This window comes from Pleurodeles waltl, chromosome 2_2, assembly GCF_031143425.1.
Source record: "Pleurodeles waltl isolate 20211129_DDA chromosome 2_2, aPleWal1.hap1.20221129, whole genome shotgun sequence".
Lineage (NCBI taxonomy): Eukaryota > Metazoa > Chordata > Amphibia > Caudata > Salamandridae > Pleurodeles > Pleurodeles waltl.
Window position 1 is genome coordinate 192,709,399 of NC_090439.1, and position 22,838 is coordinate 192,732,236.

General features: G+C 43.6%; 1 protein-coding gene across 2 annotated transcripts in view; it reads left to right on the plus strand.

The window, feature by feature from the left end:
- Nucleotides 1-22,838, plus strand: part of GABBR2 (gamma-aminobutyric acid type B receptor subunit 2) — a 3,493,747-nt gene that overhangs the window by 3,085,754 nt on the left and 385,155 nt on the right. For both annotated transcript variants that reach the window (XM_069219613.1, XM_069219614.1), the window contains exon 15: nt 17,353-17,577. In XM_069219613.1, coding sequence (XP_069075714.1) covers nt 17,353-17,577 — 225 coding nt within the window. The remainder of the gene's footprint in view (nt 1-17,352; nt 17,578-22,838) is intronic.

The following is a 22,838-nucleotide window of genomic DNA, read 5'->3' on the forward strand; positions in this document are numbered from 1 at the left end:
CATCCAATTTGATAAATATAAATAGATAAGTCTAAAAATTTGTTCCCCACTCTTGCTCCTTGAAATTGCTGAACTCAGATATCATAATAATACAAGAATTTTCCCCTTTTTCCCCCCATTAAAAAAACTGTCTGGGTGGATGATTTTCGCTTTAAAATTCTCACGGCATAAAATAAGGGAACAGTTCCATAGGTCTATAAATAATCCATAAGGACCCAAGCCAAGATCCATGTCCTGTGCAAAAAAAGCTACAGTCATTCATCCAAGTCAGATAAATATACATAAATAATACTAGACAATAACTACACCATTTTATCCCTTAAACTTGCTAATCTCAACCTCCAGATAGACTCGAAAAAACTTGCCACTGGTAGAGCTATCTTAACGGACGGGTCGCTTTTTAAAATTCTCTCAGCATGGAGGCAGGATCTAACTCCTAATTGTTTAAAAAGCGGGATGAGCCAAAGTGCTCTTTGTTTCAGCCTTTTTGTCAAACTAGGTGTTTTCTTATACAATTTCTCACTTTCATTGTGACTTACTCCTTCTCTTTTGTGAGTTGATCTTAAACCTCGCCTCTACTTGCAATATTTTCCACATTTTGCATTTTTTCACATACTGGTTTAAGAAACACCTTAGTTCTCTTACAAGCAACTCTTTTTTCCCCAGTTCATTCTCCAAAGCCCGTCCCTTCTCACTCTCATTCTTAAGCAGATAGTACTGTTTCGTCACTTCGTTTTCTCCTTTGAATCTTTCTTGGCATTGTAACGCTTCTTCTTTAAAAATAAGTATTTTTCTGAAAAACAAATCTAGAATACATTTTACTTTATATTGCATACTATCAGATTACATACTATAAGCAAATCAATAGCTACATAAGTGTATGTATCATTTTATAACAAGCTGTCTAAGTGTAGGTGTATTACTGGGTATATAGGTTGCTGTACAGGTGACTCACTGGGTGTGTTAGTGGCTGAGAGGATATGTGAGTGAGTATCACTGTGTTTGTAGTCATGTCACTGGATGTGTACATATCTCAGTCACTTTATTAGTGACTGTATATATGTGGAAATGTGTATGTAAGTGCCTTTAGGGGTTAGCATTCTGCATACATAACAGCTGTGTTGGTGTGTGAGTGTTTGTGCATTTACCTCTGTGTGACTGGGTGTGCAAGTGACTGGTTTTGTAAGTAGGTATGGCACATATAAGCGTGCATGTGACTGGGTGTAAAGCTGGGTGTATGCATGTGCAAGTGTTTGTTTACATAACTGCCTGAGTGCTGGGTATATTAATGACTGTACAGGTGTGTGAGTGGGTTTGACAGTGCCTGTAATGGTCTGTGAATGAGTATGTAAGTGGGTCTATAGGTAAGTACATTTATTTGGGAATACATTTCTTGATGTTTCTGAGTGTGCCAGTCACTGTCTAGCTATATGAGCAGTGGATACATAAATTCTTTTCTAAGAGTGTTACTGAGTGTATTAGTGGCCATCTGACTGTGTTGTCAGTAACAATTACATACTATTAAACTGCACACTATTACCAAGCACCCATTTCCAATTTCAAACACATTCATTCATTTTTTTTACTTGAATCTTTTTATTTAGTTTTCAAATTTCAGACATTTACAATCAGTACATATTAACGGCAATAGAGAAGGCTCAGGGACGCAGCCCTGAATGCATTCAATGCAACTTGAGCATATACTACTTCAAGGTTTCATACATCAATTAATGACGGGTTTGGTAAACAAAGCAAACAAAGCAACTTGTGGGCTCAGTGAGTGTACTTGTGTCTCCAGGCTCCAGGGTATGCTGTGGTGTAGGCCGGTAATCAGACCAAAGCAAACCATTAGTGAGTAGTTGTCTTTATCTTGTACAACAAAGAAGGAAAGGTTCAGCATTGTCACGGTATATATTAATACAATTAATACCAAAACCAACAACCGCAGGTGGAGTCCGCCACCTCAGTTCCCAGTTGCCCATCCCCTCCCTCATGTCCCCGCCAGCCCCATCTAACTATACCCCATATTGCGCAGCAACAAACCCAAACCAGGTATGTCTCATCCATACCATGTAAGAGAGGGAGATCAGGTGGCAGGAGCACTGGCAGAATATGCTGTACACTATCAGACAACCGCAGAACCTCAGTGTGAATCATGGGTCCGGGATGTCTCCATTGATCCCACATTCCACTGCTCTGAATTCAGACAACATCTCGTCCCAACCAGAAGACAGCAAGTATTTGCGTAGCCCTGGGTTATCCTCGCTCTGCAGTGCCAATCCTTCCACCTCCACCCACACCACAAAAGACAGCATCCATGCCCCAAGCGAGGGGGTGCTCCGGGGATTTCCATTGTCTAGTGATAAGGAGCTTGGCTGTCAAGAGGCCTAAGTCCAGGAACCTTGTGGTCCCTTTTTGCTTTTTAGCTCTAGGGAACAAGCCCAATATACATACTTCAGATGTGTGCAGTGGCGGGTGTGCCGTGCAAGCAGAAAGCCGAATCGATGCACCTCGCCAGTAGGAGCGCAGGCAAGGGCAGGACCACAACATGTGATGTAGGTCCGCTGCCACCAGTGCACACCGAGGACAGGCTGCATTGGAGCGATGGAAGTACCGGTTGATCTTGGCTGGGGTGAGGTAGGCTCTGTGTAATATGTAGAACTGGATTAGGCAGAATCTCACATTGCGTGGTATGCTAGTAGGGCCCTTTAAAACTGCAACCCATTGTCTGTCCGCCCAGGGTTGAGCCAAGTCACCCTCCCAATTGGTCCATAGGGCAGCACACACAGGGCAGTGTGGGTTTGTAGTGAGCCTGCAAGCCAGCACACCAAATGTCTACCCGACCCCAGGACCTGTAGGTATTGTACCATCAAGTACGTTGGTGGTTTGCCGGAGAGGTCCCCCCAGAACTGGGTCAGTGTTGTTATCAAGGAGATGTACAGAAGAAACTGTCCCGGCGACAAGCCAGTATCCTCCCCCAGTACAGCAAAGGGGGTTAGTGTACCATCATCATACAGATCTCCCAATGTGTGTATCCCATCAGCCTGCCAGGTTTCCAGTTCCTCCTGTATGTGAGCAGTGCATTTCTAGGTGTGCCTAGTAAGGCCAATACTGGCAAGTAAGGAGCTGCTGCAAGTTTGAGATAAAGACTCCTACGGTAGCAGAGGTGTGCCACGCTCTGCAGCAGGTAGTCTGGCGTCCTCATGCGTGTGATTGGGTGGAATAAATGAGGCACACTAGGTAGCTTCCAGGGCTGTGGGGCTGTCGCCGTGTCCGTCAGCTGTAAGCCGGAGGGCCACTTAGCCATCCATTGCAGTTGGGAGGTTAAATAATATTGCTCAGAATTCAGCACTAGAAGGCCACTCCGATCAGGTGGCGAATACAATTTTGTCAGTGCCACTCTACAGCGGGCCTTGTTCCATATGAATTCCCTGATCCTGGGTTCTAATTCCCCAAAGGATTTGACAGGGATGTACAGAGATGAATTGGAGAAGTAATATATCCGTGGGAGGACCACCATCGTTAGGAGAGCCAATCGCCCCATCACCGACAGGGATAGCGTTTGCCAAAAAGCCATCTGAGCTTGGATGGATGTAACTGCACGCTTGAGATTCCCGTCATTTAAATCCTCCATGGAGTGGTATGTGTGGATACTAAGGTATAAAAACGTCCTGGATTGCCGAGGGATAGGTACAACACAAAACACAAGTCCTGGGTCTCGGAAGCCTAGTGTGAAAGAAAATAATCACAACTTTTCCCACTTCATGCGCAGTCCAGACAAAGGGGCCAATCACTGCAATATGTCAGCAACTTTATCCGGAATGTTGGGGATGTCCCTGAAATACAGAAGGAGATCATCTCCATAAAGGGACACAATATGTGAGCCATCACCCAGCGGGATGCTCCAGGCCTCCCCCAGTCTGCGGAACTCCGCTGCCAAGAGCTCAATTGCCTACAAAAATAGCAATGGGAAAGGGGAGCAGCCCTGGAGGATCCGTCTGCCAGTCAAAATCCTCTCTGAGATATTCGAGTCAGTCTTGACTCGGATCTGGGGCCAGGTGGATAGCAGCTGCACCAGCCAGAAGACCCAGGAGCCGAGGCTATAACAGTGCAACACCGGAAACAGGAAAGGCCATTCCAGGGAATCAGGAGCCTTTTCAAGATCCGGCATGAGACAACCAGTCTCAAGCCAGTTTTTTTGTAGAGTACTTCATGACGTGAAAGAAAAGTCTAAGATTCAAGCAAGTGCTAAGCTCTGGTACAAACCAGTTTTGGTCTGAGTGAACCAGCTGAGGCACCAGAGGTGCCAGGCTGGTCACCAGAGTTTTGCACAGGGTCTTATAAGCTGTATTGAGCATTGCTAATGGTCTATAAGATCCCGTCTCCGAAGGATCCCTGCCAGGCTTAGGGAGAGATCAGCAGTGCTTCATGTTGCTAAGCGGGCAGGACAGCCACTGATAAAGCCTCCTCGTACAGCCTCAGTAGTCGAGGAGCAATCAGGGAAGAATATGCTTTATAAAATGTGGTCAGAAGGCCCTCCGACCCCAGGGGTTTACTAGTGGCCAGGGCACATGTACTGTCCTGTATCTCGAGCAGCATCAGAGGCTCATTCAACTCCGCTCGCTGTTCAGTCGTGAGGCAGGGCAGGGAGAGCAGAGAAAAAAAATGCTTCAAAGTCCGCGGGGCCTGCTGCTACAGTCGACTGACATAAGTTTGTAAAATGTCTTGTGAGTTTATCATGTGTCTCATTTTGAGTGTGAAGCATGTGTCCCATAGCCGAACGCAATTCGAGGATAGGGGCGCATGGTTGTTCTTAACATAACAGCCAGGCTAGCAACCGGCCCGACCTGTCAGCTGCAGCATGCGTGCGGGCCAAGTGAGCTGTATAATTAAGGCAGCGTAATCTCTCCATCAGGGATGCATGCTCCTTGCACCTATCTGTAAGTAGGTGTCTCTCCACAGGGTCTTGGATAGCCCAATTCTCACACTGTAAGAGGGTTCCGTCCTACTAGGGTTAAATTGTTTTCTATAGATTTGTGCATATTCCATTGCACACCCAAATAATGTCCTCTCATGGTAACCTTGAACGCATCCCAATTCAAGGAGCCTTGAGGATGCAATGCCATCATTACAGTCAAAATATCCGGTTATGGCAGTGCCCAGAGACATCCAGAAGGAGATGTCCTCCAGCGCCTCAGGCTGTAACTGCCAAATGGGGATAACAGAAATGGAGTTGCCCCACGCTAATTGTAAATATTGTGGGTTGTGGTCAGAATGAGTGCGACCTAGATAGTCAGTCTGCAGCACCGAGGGAATCAGGTTAACTGTGCAGAGGATTCTGTCAAGCCGTACATGGAACTGGTGTGAGGCAGAGAAGAACAAATAAACCATTATCATGGGGTTCTGCTGGCGCCACATGTCTAGCAAATGCCAGTGTTGGAGCCAATCCTGCAGTGAGCGCGCAGCTGCTACTGTGGGCGCAGTAGGCAGTTGTGGAAATGAGCGATCAAGCCCCTGGATCGAGGACACTATTGAGATCCCCTCCCACGAGTCACAGGTGGCCACTCTACGGGGAAAGGGTGCCAGATAACTGGCAAAAGAAGGAAGCTTGGTCTGTGTTTGGTGCATAAATTTATCGTAATAATATTGCATGACCATCCAGGCTTCTGCGCACAAACACATAGCAGCCCTCAGTGTCAATATCATGTTTGTTGGCCACAAAAGGGGTGCCCCGCCAGATCCATATGAAAGCCCCCCTAGCATATGAGGACAAGTGGGTTGAAAACAGTTGTCCTCGCCAGCGCCGCTGCAGCCTAGTGGCCTCCAGGAGCATGAGGTGCATTTCCTGCAAGAGCGCTATATGAATTGAGTGTCATTTGAGGTATGATTAAATAGAGTACCTGCATGTAGGTGTATGTATACCTCTCACATTCTATGTGAGAATGTTAGTGAGTGTCATAGGCAGTTACCGGGGGTGCAAAAAACACCTAGTACCACTGCGTGGCCACTGCAACACCCCTCAGGCAGCAGCCTGGCCACGGTGGGGGGCGGGCATTGGGCTCCTTCCAACCACAAACAAGCACGGCAAAAAACAAACAGATGCAACAAAACCAATTCAGTAAAATACCATTAGAGCAGAGGGACAACCGGTATCTGCAGAAACTACTGAACCCTTCAATCTGGCGTAATTAGAATAGGGGAAGAAAGCACCAACAAAAAAGGGGGGCAACTCATGGCCTGATGCAGCTGCCGCTGCCCTTCATACACACCTGCGGCCTCAGTCCGCATGTGCACAGGTGGCACAGGCGCCTCCACAGCCCAATCCTTTGCTCGCACTACGAGCATCCGTAAAGCATCTTGGTACGACTGCTATATTCCGTTATGTAGTCACGCCTGATGCTACGCCTGGGAACAGATAAAAGCAGGATAATCGGGGCTTCAAGCCGGAGCCCCCAACACATTTATTCATACAGGCTTGTTTCTAAGGGCCAGATGTATCAAGCTTTTTTGCATTTGCAAACGGTGCAAATTGCAACATTCTGCCGTTTGTGAATACAAAAATGCCTTTCACAATGTATGAAAGGCACTCTCTGTGCAATTTGATGGAATCGCTAAAATAGCGATTCCTTAAAATTGGGACCCCATTTAGAGGATCGCAAATGGCGATTCTCTAAATTGGAAATCGCAAATAGAGAATTCCTATTTGCGATTTCCAAAGCACATGTATCAAGCATTTCCTAAATGCGAATTGGGCATTTAGGAAATGCAATTACCACAAATTAAAGTTTGGCGGTAACCATGTGCAAATTTAAAAAATGCATTATAAATGCATTTTTACAATTGACATGTGGCGCACACATTCCCTTAAGGCATGTGTGTGCTTCACATATCAAAAAAAAATTGGGGTGCAGCAGAGGGGGCCTTTAGCCCGCCAGCACCTTGGGATTTGCATTACCTAATTTGCTAATCCCTAACTGGAATTCGCAATTTGGGAAATGCAAAACTATTTGCACCTATGGGCCTACAGGCTCATAGGTGTGAATGGGGTCGCATTATCTATTTGCGATTCGGTAATAGCATTTGCGAATTTTAAGTAATCGCTATTACCGAATCGCAAAATTCATACATATCATTTTGCATTTCTTAAGTAGCGAATTTGCTATTTAAGAAATACAATTCAGTTTGATACATCTAGCCCTATGTTTTCACTTTATGTCCTCATCTAACCTTCCCTCTATTTCCCCTTTTACTGTAAAGTACACATTTTCTCTCATGTTATATGCAGTTATATTTTTTAATATATAGTTTTTTATAGTATACACTAATTCACATACTAGTAGAATGTATTTGCTGTTCTCCAACTCTTCTCTTAATATCACTCAATATCTGTTTTAGTGCAAATCTCAAGACAGAAATACAGCAATGCTCTTCCACTCTCAGTACAAAAACACCAATAATGGCTTCCCTTCGCACTCTTCTTTCACAAATTCTGCTGTACTTGGCAAATTCTTTTCCTCTTTTAATTTTGTTATACCACTTCTAAATGGTCACTATATTTAAGCCTTTCTAAGTCTCCCCTAACGAAGCCCAGTTTGGTATCCTTTGTGGATAGATTTAGGGATCCGTTGCAGCGCTCATCACGGTGCCCCATGGAAATTTGCGGCAAATCCACAGATCCACATGGAATCCCTTAGAAGCCTTTAGCTATCTACTGTTAATGCTTTGCATTTATATTTTAGTTTGTACAAAGAAACACTCAGTTAGAAACCAAACACTGCCTAATGAGCAATGCGTGTACACCACTCTGCTTTTGAGTTTCACAGTGCATTTTTGTTCCTTTCCCCAGCACTCTCTTAGCTCTGTTTCCTTGGTTACCATGTTTACAGCACTTTCTAGCTACCACTAGGTCAAAAGTTCGTATTGCGTTCTTTAAGCAGCATAGTAGCTTCAAATTAAACTGTAGCAGGTGTGGGTTACTGGTTGAAATTTCAAGCATTTCCCAAAAACATATTTTTTTTCTATTTTTTCAAAGTCAATCACAGACATAATTACTTTTTTCTCAAAATCACTACCTAATGTTACTGATGAAACCTATGCTAATGAGAGAAAGGGGTGATACTTGTCGACCACAACTTCCCTGAGAGGTCACTGTGTGTCATGCGTCAGGCTTCCACAGATCACCCTTACTTCCTGGGTTTGGGTGAGGTGCTCCTAGCTAGCTGAAAGGGTTGGGCTGGCAACTGCCAAGACAGTGTGGGATTGACTCAGTCACCCACAAGTGGTGGTGCTGCCGCCCCAAATCCAGCAGTCTCCTTCCAATAACAAGAGTCGTATGACATGGGTATGTGAGTATGTCAGATGGTATGTGAGTGGGTATGACAGTGGCTGTACTGGAGTATGAGTAGGTGTGTGAGTGGCTGTATTGGTGTGTGAGTGGGGGTGTCAGTGAATCTAGGTCTGAGAGTGGCTGTATGGGTGTGTGTGACTGTATGGGCTTGTGAGTGGGTGTGTGAATGACTGTGTCAGTCAGTGAGTGGGCATGCCTGTGTGTCAGAGGGTATGTGAGTGGGTGTGTGAATGGCTGTATTGTGAGAGGGCATGTGAGTGGTTGTATGGGTGTATGAGTGGGTGAGTAAGTGGCTGTATGAGTATGTGATTGGGTGTGTGCGTCGCTGTATGGGTCTGTCAGTGTGTGTATCAGTGATTGTGCAGTTCTGTGATTGGGTGTATGACTGGCTGTCTGGGTGTGTGAGTGGCTGTATGTGTGTGAGTTGGTGTGTGAATGGCTGTAAGGGTGGGTGAGTGGGTGTGTGAGTGGTTGTAGGGTTTGTGAGTGGGTGGGTGGGTGAGTGGCTGTATGGGTATGTGAGTGGGTGTCAGTAAATATAGGTCTGTGAATGGATGTGTGAGTGGCTGTATTGGAGTGTGAGAGGGTGTGTGAGTGGATTTGTGAGTGGCTGTATAAGTGTGTAAGTTGGTGTGTGAGTGGCTGTATGGGTCAGTCAGTGGGTTTATCAAGGATTGTGTGGTTCTGTGAGTGGGTGTATGAATGGCTGTATGAGTGTGTGAATGGGTGAGTGAGTGGCTGTATGTGTGTGAGTGGTTGTATGGGTGTGTGAGTGGGTGTGTGAATGGTTGTGTCGGTCTGTGAGTGGGTATGTGGGTGTGTCTGAGCATATGTGAGTGAGTGCATCAGTGGCTGTATCTGTGAGTGGCTGTATGGGTATGTCAGTGATTATGTGGTTCTAAGAGTGAGTGTGTGAGTGACTGTATGGTTGTGTGAGTGGCTGTATGGATGTGTGAGTGGGTGTGTGAGTGGTTGTGTGGGTCTGTGAGTGGGTATGTCAGTGTTTGTGTGGTTCTGTGAGTCGGTGTATGAGTGGCAGTATGGATGTGTGAGTGGCTGTATGGATGTGTGAGTGGGTGTGTGAGTAGTTGTGTGGGTCTGTGAGTGGGTATGTCAGTGTTTGTGTGGTTCTGTGAGTGGGTGTGTGAGTGGCAGTATGGATGTATGAGTGGCTGTATGTATGTGTGAGTGGCTTTATAGGTCTCTGAGTGGGTGCATGAATGGCTGTCTCAGAGTGTGAGAGGGTGTGTGATTGGCTATGTAGTCCTGGACTCTTGATATACTGCCGTAAAAAAGATATTGTCCAGAGATTTTCATTTTTTATTTGTGGTTTTGAATCATTAGAGAAGTAATTCAGCTTGGGTAGACATTGCAAATCCTGGCCATTTTTTTCTGGACAACATTTTTAAACAAGGCAGCTGTGTTGCAGTGATGATGTAATATTTCAGGAAACATGAGGCCTATATACGAGGCATATATACTTCCTTTTGGTGTCAAAACATAGGATTTGGGGTGTCAACTAATCTTATAGAGACAGAAAATAACTTCTCAGAGCAACCCTTCCCCAATTTTCAAAAATGGCGGCTATATAATGATTTGTTGTAACCATCTTATAGGTAATTTATTTTCATATTTGCTTTTGCTTCAGATTTTCCATTGATTCAAATTTGTAAACATGAGCCAAGCAGGTGGTAGCAGTGGATCTTTACCTCCTGACAGAGATTTGCTAACTACAAAATCAGAGGACTCCTTCAACAAAGAAAAATGTGTCATATGCCAAACTAACCCGATAGAAAAGCTAACATCAATTGTAGCTGGACAGAAGAGAGTTCAAGATGCCGCAGAAATACGGCAAGACGAAGTTCTCAAAAGATTGCAACTAATGGGAGAAGGGGATCAACTATTTTATTTTTGTAACAACAAGTGCTACAAGCCCTATACAATAGAAAAAAGTCTGGAAAACAATTGTCAAAAAATAGCAGAAACCAGTGAATCACAACAAGAATCCAAGTCTTCTAAGAAAGCGACGACAACCAAACCCAATGCCCATCCACTTAGTAGACCGATGACTACCCCTCATCCACCTCCAACAACTGATCACAAAGCAGAGGATCTTCAATGTGTCATCTGTGGTTTAGCCAGAACAAGGGCCTAAGGTAAGGGATTGACAAAAGAGTACAGAGTATGTGAGTCTCAAAGGGCAAACATGTTTTTATCTGCAGCTAGAACTTTCTAAGATTAGGTTTTCAGCCAAGTAGCTGATCTAAACAGCGAGGCGAATGTATTTGCGGCAGATTTGTATGCCCACCCGAACTAAATGTGTGCATACAATTGAAAATATGAATGTACAAAGAGCTCCCAGGAGCAACGTAACCACCAGTTTTCAGTTAAGTGTGCACTCTTTCAAAAAGCAAATTAAGTTTTAAAGACACTCTTGAGTGCTGGATACGGGTCCACACTCAGTGAGATCAAAGAAATAATGGTCAACATTAATGAAACTGCATTGATCCAAAATAATGAAATTAAGATTTTTCAGGTGAAACTAGACAATGACAGAATTTGTATTTGTCTGTCTAACAAAAAGAATGAGACACTTATGGATGGTATTCTCAGCTAATTTGGCTTCTGAAGTTCTTGCTACCAAAATAAGTTCACAGGATGCAGTAAAATGAGCAAGAACCTTTTTAAGAAACGTCCTGAAAGATTTAGATTTTGGACTTAATGACAAACTTTGTGATGCCCCAGAACTCCGTAAATCATGGGAGTCAACAAGAATGCCTGATGTTGTCTTAACATTTTTCACATCATTGTTTAATATCAGCAAAGCAAAAATGTTAGAAACTAAAGTTCTTGAGTGCAGACCAGAAGCCACAATATTTATGATGGCTTTGAAGAAATAAGCAAAGAAGTGGAAGACAATCCCAAGAACCAACAGGCTTATTCTGTGCAAATGTACTGTCTTTTCCAAATCATGTTTTATGAATTACAGCAAAAAGAAAACTCTGCTACACACGATGACTGTTCACATAATCTATGACAAATGCAAAAGTAGAGAGCTAATCACTTCACTGAGTAGGATTGGTATATCAACAAGTTATATTGACGGGTACTAAAACCTATGAAATTTCTACAGGCTCCACCCATAGAACTTACACGTACATGTACTTGCAAAATCTGTGCTGCAAAAAGATACCCCTGTTGATATGCTCTTTTCAAATGTTCATCATTCTGCAAATGTACCACGAGCGATTGCCTATACAAATAAAAAGGTGAACTATGAAAATGTGTCTAAAACAGGAGTGATAAACATTATTTTTTTCATATTCAGATCTTAAGCATTGTTTGGTGTATACATAAAAGGATGAAAACCATTGATATTTGCTTAATTTTTATATATGTCTCTTCTTCCCCTATTATAGCTGCCATTTTGAAAAATGGCAGAAGGGCTGCTCTGGGGAGTTATTTTCTGTCTCTATAAAACTACGTGCCCCCCCCAAACCTATATTTTGACATCAAAATGAAGTATATAGGTCTCATTGTTCCTGAAATATTACATAATCACTGCAACACATCCGCCATTTTTTAAAATGTCGTCCTGAAAAATTTGGCTCGGATTAGCAATGTCTTCCCAAGCTGAATTACTTCTCTGATGATCCAAAAACACAAATCAAAAATGAAAATCTCTGGACAACAATTTTTTACAAGGTATTATCAAGGGGCCGGGAATAATATGGGCCTGTGAGTGGATGTGAGAGTGGTTGTGTGGCGGTGTGAGTGAGTAGGTCTGTGAGATTGTGTTTTTTATTGGGCTCCGAATCCGCGGATCCATTGCGTGTTTACATGGGGGCTGCGTCGAGTGCCACAACGGATCTGCAGATCCCAGGAAATGCAAAAAAAACTTTTTTTTTAATCAATTTCTTACATATGAGTGGTCCCAAAGACCCATCTATCACACCCATTGGGTCTGGGTATCTATAACCTGATCTTGTCATTTTTTATTTTTACTCCTTGGGACCGACTCCCATTATATAAAATGGTGGCCACAACTTTTCTGTCAAGTTGTGGCCAGCCAATCAGGGCCTTGCTGTTGACACCCAGATTCGTCTGCAATGGATCTGCATCCCTAGACACATTACAATACAACAGTTAGGCCAAATTTATGAACACCTTGAGCTTGGTTGGTGTGACAAAACCTGAGACAAGCCTGCATAAAATGTTGCTATTGGGATTTATTTTCCGGGGCAAGACATGTTTTGCGCTGGATTTAGGCCCAAAATAACATAAGGTAGCATTTGCATTGCTTTGTCTCAAGGGGACATAGCGTGGATGCTACATGGGCCGTTCCCGTGCAACTACACATGGATTTTGATGTAAATGTGTGTCTACTAACATTGGTACAGAGGGATTTGCCCCAAAAATGTATGTACCGTTGAGAGAGGTGTAACATCAGAGAAATGCTTTTTTTTCTCAAGGCTTTTCTAACTATGCATGCATGCTGTACTGTACACATACAAAGTTATAAAAGTGTTAAACTAAGACAGTACATAGTATTTTGTACGGGAAGGGTCACCTTCCAGTACAAAACCTATGTTTGATCACACACACCCACCCTCTTGTATTAAGGAGCAGACGAGTGTTGATTGGCGCAAAGCAGTCTTTAGTCTGCCTGCTCTCTCCCAGGATTGCTGCAATGCATGAATTCATTGTAAATTTGACCCCTGTTTTTTATTCACTTTGGTTTGGTGGCAACGTAGAACTATGTAGAGATTTGTAAAATGTGTATTATATGAGACACATAAAATTTGCCTGTACCGTTTTAATGAAAACTTCTCATTTTCTTTGGAAGCAGAGTTTATATTAATTCGTATGTACTTGCAGACTTTATGCGTTAGGCTGGCTACCACTGAATGAAATCCGGCTGACACCACCTCCTGATTGCCCTGTCTCCTGAAACTCCCTCTTAAATCCCAGCTCCGTAGTGTTTCAAATTTGAAAGATCCCAGTGCTATTTTTTCCAATTCCATCACTGATCATAATACTTAAGTGTAGATTTAAGAAAAGTGGAGCTGCAGTGTGTGCAGCACTACTTTCCTTGCACCCTTGACCGCCCCCTTACCACCGCCATGTGTGCACCGTATTTAAAATACTGCGCACCACGGCACAGGGTAGGGGGCAATACTGTCATTTTTCATGATGCTATTGATGTACTCTGCAGGAGTAGCGCCAAAATATTGGCACTACTCCTGCAGAATACATAGGGTCCCATTTTAAATGAATGAAGCCCCTTTTTAACGCTTACTCAGAGCAGGCGTTAAAAGTGCTGGACAAAATGATGCATGGAAATCTGTTAGATTCCCTTGCACCATCCAGACCCCTAACGGGGAACGCCCCCTTCGCATACAATACAAAGTGGCGCAATGCATGCATTGCACCACTTTGTAAATGTGGTGCAAGGATTTTGGCCTCGTTGGACCACATTAGTTTTTAAAAAATCACGCTAATTTGGCGCTAGGTGGCGCTAGGGCCTTATAAATATTCCCCTTTATTTAATAATTTGACCTATCAAACATTCACCATACTCGATTTCAAATGTCACCACTGAACAGATTCGTTCGATTCATTGAATCGTTCCTTCCGATCACAGTCCTGTTCAATTAATATCCATGGAAACGAGTCTTACCTTATTTACAAAGCACAAGTCTGCTTTCATCGCAGCAGTTCACAACACACTTCATTTCTACACGTCCTTTTTGTAGTGTGTTGCGCCATCTACAGACCTTTTTAATAACATCATAGTTCTTTTTTATGATTCTGAACACTTCAATGATTAGTAAAAACATTCATTTCCATGAATATATATAAAAACGGATAGCCCATTATCCTTGCCTATAATCATTTTGCAACCCAGATTTAGCTCGTCTGTACGGATTGACGATTTTGCTCTCATTGGGCTTATTTTTAAATTCTGTATTTTTTTTATACTGAGCAGATCGTTTAGTCTTAGTTTTCGTTTATTTTTGTAAGTCAGTTTCAAGGCTGAAGATTTTCCAAGCCCTTTAGGTACCCCTCATATATGATAATTTCAATTAATCTTTTCGGGGGGAGATGAGGATGCAAGTAATATTGAATTTGAGATAGTCTCTTTCCTATGAATACAAGTAGTGATTTTTCTAATTAATTCATGTTACTTCTGTGTCTAAAACCACAACTTTCTCTTCGCTTTTTGTAAAGGTCAAACGGATATTGTTAGGGCATAGTTTTTGGTTCTCCTCTCGCCAGGCATGATTTGGTTCCCACCATCCCTCTGTTGACTTTGCCAGTGACGGCGCAAATCGACAAATACAAATCCACGGGTTTGTGGACAAATTATTTTTAAAAATTCATCATCATCAGAATCATCTTAGGGTGTTCTGAGTAACTCGCATACTCAGTCTTCAAAATGATTCAGCTGATAATATGCCACATTCATTGTTTATAGTAGTGTATACCCTGGTAACATCTATTTTTAGCAACCGCCTATGTGACTTCCAAATAATTGTCTTTAGTTTCTTTAGGAAGTCAGTGGTGTTTTTGAGAAAGTAGGGTAAGTTAGCTACGTGTGCCATGAGGAATCGATCAATAGAAATCCATAAATTATCTGTTACATTCCCTATACGTGCTACAGTTATCTCTAGGGTGGGGGTCTCACTTGCTTATGGATTTTGGCATCAACCAAAAGGCCACAATTCGCCGTTTTGAATTTTACTAAGTATTAAAAATCATTTTTGAGAGGCTATGTGCCCGTGCTCTAACAGCTCTATTAGCACTTTTATAGCCCCACATTCTCTAGTGACAAAATATGTCTCTATTGTAGATGTTAATGTGATTGTAAGCAGATCAGTTTTAAAATCATCCAGTTTTCCGCTTTCTGAGGCATAACTTAAACCCTCTTTGAGAACTTTTAGTAACTTCTTCTGAAAATTGTGTAGCCAACATATTTTAATTGAAGGATTCCATGCATTTACATTTGTCCCCTGTGAGATGAACTGATCTGCATTCCCCTTTTTGATTCTCTGTCTTGCTCTCTTCTCTCTGCTAGTTCTCCTGTTGACATTTCCTATTTTTGTCTGATCCATGCCTTTACTCTTCTATTTCATCCTTTCCTTGTGTGGCACTCCCCTAAAAACATGTCTTCGATCTAGATCCAGAGGGGATCTTCACCACTGATCAGAATCTGTTGCTGAAGGACCTTCACGCCAATACTCCATAATGTTCTTGCTTCTGCCTTTCCATGATTGTCTATTGTTTGGAGATATATTATCATTAGATCTTGCAAACGAATATACACAGTTCTCTTTGCTCTCCTAAAAGTTGTCTTATTTTTTTTGCCATGATTTCATTTTTGGAGGTCCTTCTTCCAATTTTTCTTGTAATTCTAAATCAGGATCTTCGTATGTGGGAAACATGAGGATATATAAACCTTTCTAGATCAGATAGGAAGCCAGTGTTTTATATGCCCACCATTTTCAAATTCTTATCTCCCATTCAATTGCCTTTAATGTCTTTAGGAAATCAGTTGTATCTTTTAGAAAGTTGGGTAAGTTAACCACATGCATAGCATGAGGAATTTATCAATAAAATTTATACATTCTCAGGCGTACCTGTGCCTGCTACAGTTGGTTTCCCAGGTGCACGTCTCACTTATTTATGGATTTTTAAAAAATAAATAAAATGCTGAAATTACTTATAAATGATATATAATCATACTTATAATTCTGTGTACTTGAACTAGACATCCAAACTCTTAATTTCCGAATGAAAAGTTTATTCCATGTGCTACTCACGAAGACCTAAACATTTCACTTTCTAGTATGGCTCATGTTTGTAGTGCTTCACAAGTGTGACCTCACAAGTAGGAATGTTCAAACTTCTTAAATGTTAGTAATTCTATTTATGCCAAAATTGCGGAGAGTGCGTAGAAAAATGTTCCTCATTAAAAACGTGTTGTGGCACAAAGAGCATTGCATTTTACCTGGTGTAATTCTACATGTACTCTTACACATGCAGAAAGAACTCTGCTTTCCCCATACCTGGAATTCCCAAACTGACAAGTTATAGTTTTCCCAGTGGAATTATAAGACACTTTATGAATTACCCAAATCCATAAATCAGTGTGAGGCACTACCAGGTGGTAGATATACAACTCTGTGAATTCGGCCTATTACCACACTTCACAAGTCTCTGCTCAACTCATGCATCCATTCACAAACTTCCTTTTGAGACTACACTGGTGAATGTTCATTCATGACTATATGACTATGCCACAAGGGGTTCTTTTTCCCCTGGTTCTCAGGAATCCCTAAAAGGACCATATCACCGACCAACTGTAAATTCTGAAACGTAACGATTTTGCCTTAATGTTCCAGAACATTGCAGTAATTCTCATTAAACTGTTCCCGAACATTCTTTGTATGCATGTGATATTTCTATAGCACAAACCTTGTGAAAAGGTAGCGTAGCGCTTTACTAGGCAAAAGACACTCACACACTCCAAGCCACCGCCCCACCTATCATGGTATAAATAGAAACATATTTTGTGTCCTCTTCACCGAAAGTAACATCTTCCATAGAAGCTTCTTTGAATATAATCATGATGATCAGCGGTACGTTTATTACATTTCCTGGAGAGTAAGGAGTTGATTTACTCACAAAACATTAGAACATGTCAAAACTCAAAACCGTTCTTAATTTATGAACTGTGTGCAATTAGGGGACCTTTTGTTGTAATTCTGGATACTTTTCTTTTGAGGACGTTTATTACAGGGGGTTTGGGAGCATGCACCAAGACACATATAAAACCACACTTGAAGATCTTGGATCTTATTGAGAAAGGTTAATCTATCCAACATTTTGCGAATATTATTGTAAACTGTTCCATTTAGGAGATATCTATGCTTGATTATACTTTTTGTCATCCAGTATTGCAACTATTTATATATGTGCAACTCTTTTGTTTTTTGCTTTAGCTGTTTGGCTGTTTCTTGGCTTGGGAGACTAGAAATGTAAGCATCCCTGCTTTGAACGACAGCAAATATATCGGAATGAGTGTGTACAATGTGGGCATCATGTGCATCATAGGAGCTGCTGTTTCGTTCCTCACTCGCGATCAGCCCAATGTTCAGTTCTGCATCGTGGCGCTAGTCATAATCTTCTGCAGCACCATCACACTGTGTCTGGTGTTTGTGCCAAAGGTAAGTGGCTCGAAATGTCTCAAATTGTTACTAATGCATGGGGGCTTTGTAACCTTCAGAACTTTTTCACTATCTACATTTTCTTTACCTGGTGTGAGACCACTGTGTTCATGCAGAACAGCAAAATGCAAAAGATGTGTGTAGCTTCTTGAGGCCAGCGTTAAGTCAAGCGACTGAAAGTTAAAGCAAAATGAGAACCAGGGTTTTCCCTGGCTTAGGACAGCATTGAAACGTAATAAACAAGGAAATATGGTTCTGAGTTACATAGTGTTTTGCATTGTGTAGGAAAGGACATCCTTGTTATCGTGGTTATTCCACTGTCTCTTGTCTGGTTTGCAGGCTGTTCGACTGTATGCACTATACCACTGCTAAACAGTAGACTAGCACCCGTGCTTCCCCTCAGAACTCGAATGGTGCATTGGTTGAATTTACCTAATTGACTTATTTAACTTTTCTGTAAAACCAGGTGGAAAAATTTGAAAATACACCAACAGCATGTTTTTTAAATTTCATGTACAGGCTGCAGTCTGTATTTACACCACCCACATATATGACAAAAACATATGGCTGCCAGGTGCACCAGAGTACTCTGCTGGGCTGCAGTTTTAAATTATTGCAGTGAGATATGGCTAGGAAAAATTATTTTGCCACATTGAATCACCTATTTTTATACCTTAGATAAGTCACCTCCAAAGTGTGCTTTACAAGCCGACATGACAGAGATGCTTAATATATTTAAACATTGGGAATTGTATGCCCTTATAGTGAACTATTGTTCAAAAGCTGGTTTCACTGTGTAGGTAAAGCTGAATTTTCCAGGAATGGGTATAGCTATAAATAAAAATCATTATTTTTATAGCTTTCCCTGGAGAAATGCTAGAGTGCTGACTACTTATTTTTCACTGAGTTTCAAAAGTCTAATTAATTGATGAAGTAGATGTTTGATAACTTTTTGGAAAGATACCTTTAAGAAAGTCTATGTTGTGCTGCGCAAAAGCTCGGTTAAAACTAGTTTGCCTGGCAGCACTGTTGTAATGACCAAAGTGCATTCTTGGCTCTCTGCTAATTATTCTGTTTCTGGAAGGCAATGACTTGGTCTCTGAGCGTTGGACGGTAGGTGTGCTGTCAATAAGTGGGTAGCTAGCAGGAATTAACTATACCTCTTCCTTTGACTTTATAATGCCATTTTGGGGTGGTAGGAACTGCTGCCATTCATTGCAAGGGCTGTCCAAGGCTGTCTGGCTCCACCCTCAGCAGTGTATAAGGCTCATGGTAAGATTTGTGGAATACCAAATCAGAAAGGGCTGCTAAAGGAGGCAGATAATTGTTGAGAAAATATGATTGTGTGGAGGGAATTCTCCAATCACAGGCTAGTGCACAGGATAAGAGTGGCACCTAATCGGCAACATAGTAGTACACTCATGGACCTGAGAAGAAAACATCTTTACAGAGGAAGACTGCCAGACTGAAGGAAGAATAGGACTTCAGAAGTCCTGACTCCTTGGATTCCCCTAGGGACTGGAACTTTTAAGGGTCAAGTGTTTGACTGCAGGAAGAATGGGACTTCAGCAGTCCTGACTCCTTTTGGCACAGAGGGACTGGAACTTGTTAGGGTCAGGTTTTTTACCTGTTTTCCTGCTCCAGATACACAAAAGCAGAAGGACTCTTGGCCCCAAGAGGGCGCACCTGACCAATAAGGTCAAAGGTGGAACTTAGTCATGTTTTCTTCCTCAGTTGGACCGGGCCAAGGTGCTTCACTCAGGAAGGCCCACGCTAGGTGGCAAAGTAAACCAGGTTTGTCCTACTTGGAGCCTGTTTCTTGTGCCATAGCCACCAGGGGCTAGGTGGAAGTTCACTGTAAATTTTGTTGGAGCCCAAATAGGGTCTGTTTATTATGTTGATAAGGATACCCCTTCCCAAATGTGTATCCCACTTTCCGATAGATATTTTGTGGTGTGCTATATGTTGTGTCATTTTATATTATCAGCATTTGTATAGTGACTTAAGCAATTAATAGTTTTATTTACATCCATCAGTTGTATATCATTGTTTGGTTGTGTTAGAATGTTCATGGTTATAAAGACAATTGCTGTGTCTGCTATATGATGAGTGAAGAGGTGCAGCTGGGGGCATCCGACATAATGGCACACCTCTGTAGTTTAACCAGACTACCCTGGCAGTGTTGACAATATCCAGATCCCTCAATCGCATGTCCATAAGGTTACAATGCACTCACACACGGTTGGTCCTGTCCGACCTGTGCTCACGGTGTCGGAGTCAATTTACAAAGTCCACTGGGATGTTGCATCCTGAGCAGTGGTGAAGTCTATTTACAGAGTCCAATGTGGGTGCATCAGATGTGGTGGGGAGTCCACGCCAAAGATCTCTTGGAAGGCATTCAGGCTCCATTGATAGCGAACCTTCAAAGACTAAGGATGACATGGATGAATGGACGTCTTCCTCGAAGGCCTTGGTGCTTGCCAACACCTGCTGGTAGAGCAGCTTCAGGCTTCCCTCTCGTGTCAGGACTGCATTGCACAGGAGTCTTCTTGAGGTCCCTTTGCCGGGATGCCACGGGACGCTGTGGACTGTGCAGGGCCTATCGCAGGCCGAGCGAAGGCATCACAGAGGAACAGCTAACAGGACCACATCCAAGTCGCTCATGCAGCCACGAAGGGTGGTTGTCTCAAGGTCTGTGAGCTCTGTCCAGCAGAATTCAGTTGCACTGGCCTTTATGCAATAGTCTTAGGGTGACCAGTCGCCATCCTTGACCTCAGTGCTACCCCCCAGTGCCTGTCGTGGAGCTCATTCTGACCATCTCTCTTGCCGGGACTCCCCCTCTCACTGGAATTCCTTTGAGGCCCTTGCCCCCCTAGATTGGCATGAGACTGTGTGGGCTGTGCGGGCCTCTCGTAGGCCACACCAAGGGGGTCACTGCAGAACTCTCAACAGGGCCACATCCAAGCTTTGTGAAACCCTAAGGGTGGATGGTACAATCGTTGAGTATGCTCTCTTCGGCAGGTCTCTGTGTCACGGGGCTTACAGCAGATTTCTGGGTGGTCAGCCTTCCACGGTGCCAGGGATGCCTTGTCAACTTCTGGTCTTTTTACTGGCATACGGCTCCATTCTGGTGGTGCAGTGCTCCTTAGTTGGTTTGGGTTATGCACCTGGTAATGATGATGATCTTACCATATAATAGTTTAATCAATAGGTGGTGGTGTCTTGCTTCTTGGAGAAGGGATGACTTGAGGGACTTTGCAGCCACTTGCAGTTCTTGTTCAGCATGTTCTGTTACCAGCAGGGATGCCATCTGTGTCAAGCAGCCAGTGACAGGTGGCTGGATGGTCACACTGAGAAGCGTGGGGCCTAGACGCATTGCGCTTGTGCTGGCGGCTTACAGATGATCCACCCGCGGAGCTGACTCCAGTGGCGACTGTTCACCCTGGTTGCTGGCTTGTGTTGATGGATGCCCTCTCTGGTACTGATACGAGTCCTTGGTCCTATTGCTCTTCTCCCTTTCTTTTGTGCACTTGTGGTGTTCCTGATCTTCTGTGTGACAGATCTGTCACACACTTTTCTTCGTCAAACCATCATAATGTGGCATTGTGCCATGTTCCTTTCTCTTCTCCATTTCCTTTCTTCAGGTGACGTTGAGCCACAAGTCACATGTTTTGTTACATGGACCGCTCGCTGGCTTAGTCCTGTCTGTAGGGCTTGATTCCTTCTCCTCGTGGACCTACGCAGGTCCTGTCCCTTCCTTAGAGATGTTCTTGATGGTCTGCTCCCTGAGTGGAGGGTCACCTCTTCTTTCTTCCTGTCTTCACTCGAGGACGCGGCACTTACGCCTCAAAACAGCACCCTTTGAAACACTTGTGCCCATATTTATAGTTTTTTAGCGCCGCATTTGCGTCACTTTTTGACGCAAAAGTGGCACAAACTTACAAAACACAATTGTATTTTGTAGTTTGCGCAGCTTTGGTGTAAAAAAATTACGCAAATGTGGCGCTAAACAAGTATAAATATGGGTCTTGGTTCTGCCTTGGTTTGCTTGGCAGGGTTGGTCACTCCTCGTGACAAGCTCACTAATGGGCCAACGGTGGCCATGCAGTGCTGGGGTGGCCGGCTGATAAGGCCTCTTTCATGCAATCGTGCATTGTTCTGTGCTTTTGCCATGATGACCTGGCAGCCAGCAGGGGGTGGGCTGGGCTTTTCCTTCCAGTCCCTGTTAAACTGTCTACTGCTGTAATCTCTTTAGCTTCTAACCAGTGCATAGTAGTCAGATTTTGAATTGCTGGGATGGCCCATTATTGCCAGGCTGACATCAGAAACTGGGTCCCAGTTGCATTCATGGAACACGTGGTTGACAGTTTCTCTGGCACCCTATGGTGGTAATGCTGCATTGGAACTACGGCACTCACCATGTGGTGTCCTGCAGCCCCAGGCATGCAATGTTCCTCTGCCCTCCTCCTGGCAATGTGTCCATCCTTGCCTGCTGGTCACAGCTTCCAGGGTTGGAGCACTATGTGGCCTCTGTCTGCAGCATCTTGGTCACGTCCCACTCAACTCCAGTGACAGCCCCTTCTTGGTTATGATTGCAGTGCTTCACTAACATTTTTGGACGTTACTCACTCGGTAGTTCCAGGAACGCATTCCCTATATATTCTTCCTGTGAAGCACTCACATCCTCTAGTGGGCAGCCTCTGCCATTGTGCTGCACTTGTCCCGATCAGTGCAGTTAGCCTGGGGTCATTTCTAGGAACGGGCAATCTTCCAAGCCTCTTTGTGTTTTGGCAAGCTGGGTGGCGCTGCAGCCACTCTTTAGTTGTCAGCAGTTTCCCCAGAACAACGGGCCACTGGGGGCAGGAGATGCTGATGCGGGTCTGAACTGAGTCCTGTGCGGCTTCGGGTCCGGGGTGCGCTCCTCTTCAAGCCTAGGTCAGTGATGGTGCAGGCTAGAAAAACAGTCATGGCAGCACTGTGGCTCTCACTTCAATGTCGAAACAAAAGGCAGTGAGTGCAGTAGCATGACTGCTATGGGTTGCAAAGGGTCTCTTCTCCACAGCGGTAGTGTTTGGCCAGCAGGGGGTGCCTTAATGCTCATCGAGGCAGCCGGGCCCGATCCACACTCTTCTCGCCTGCTGGCATTTGGTCAGTCAGCAAGACACCATCTGCCCCGCGCACTGCGTGGCCTTTGGCAGTGCTTCAGCGTTGCTGCAGGAAGCAGTCACCTTAATTTCCCATGCTGCCAGCACACTTTCATC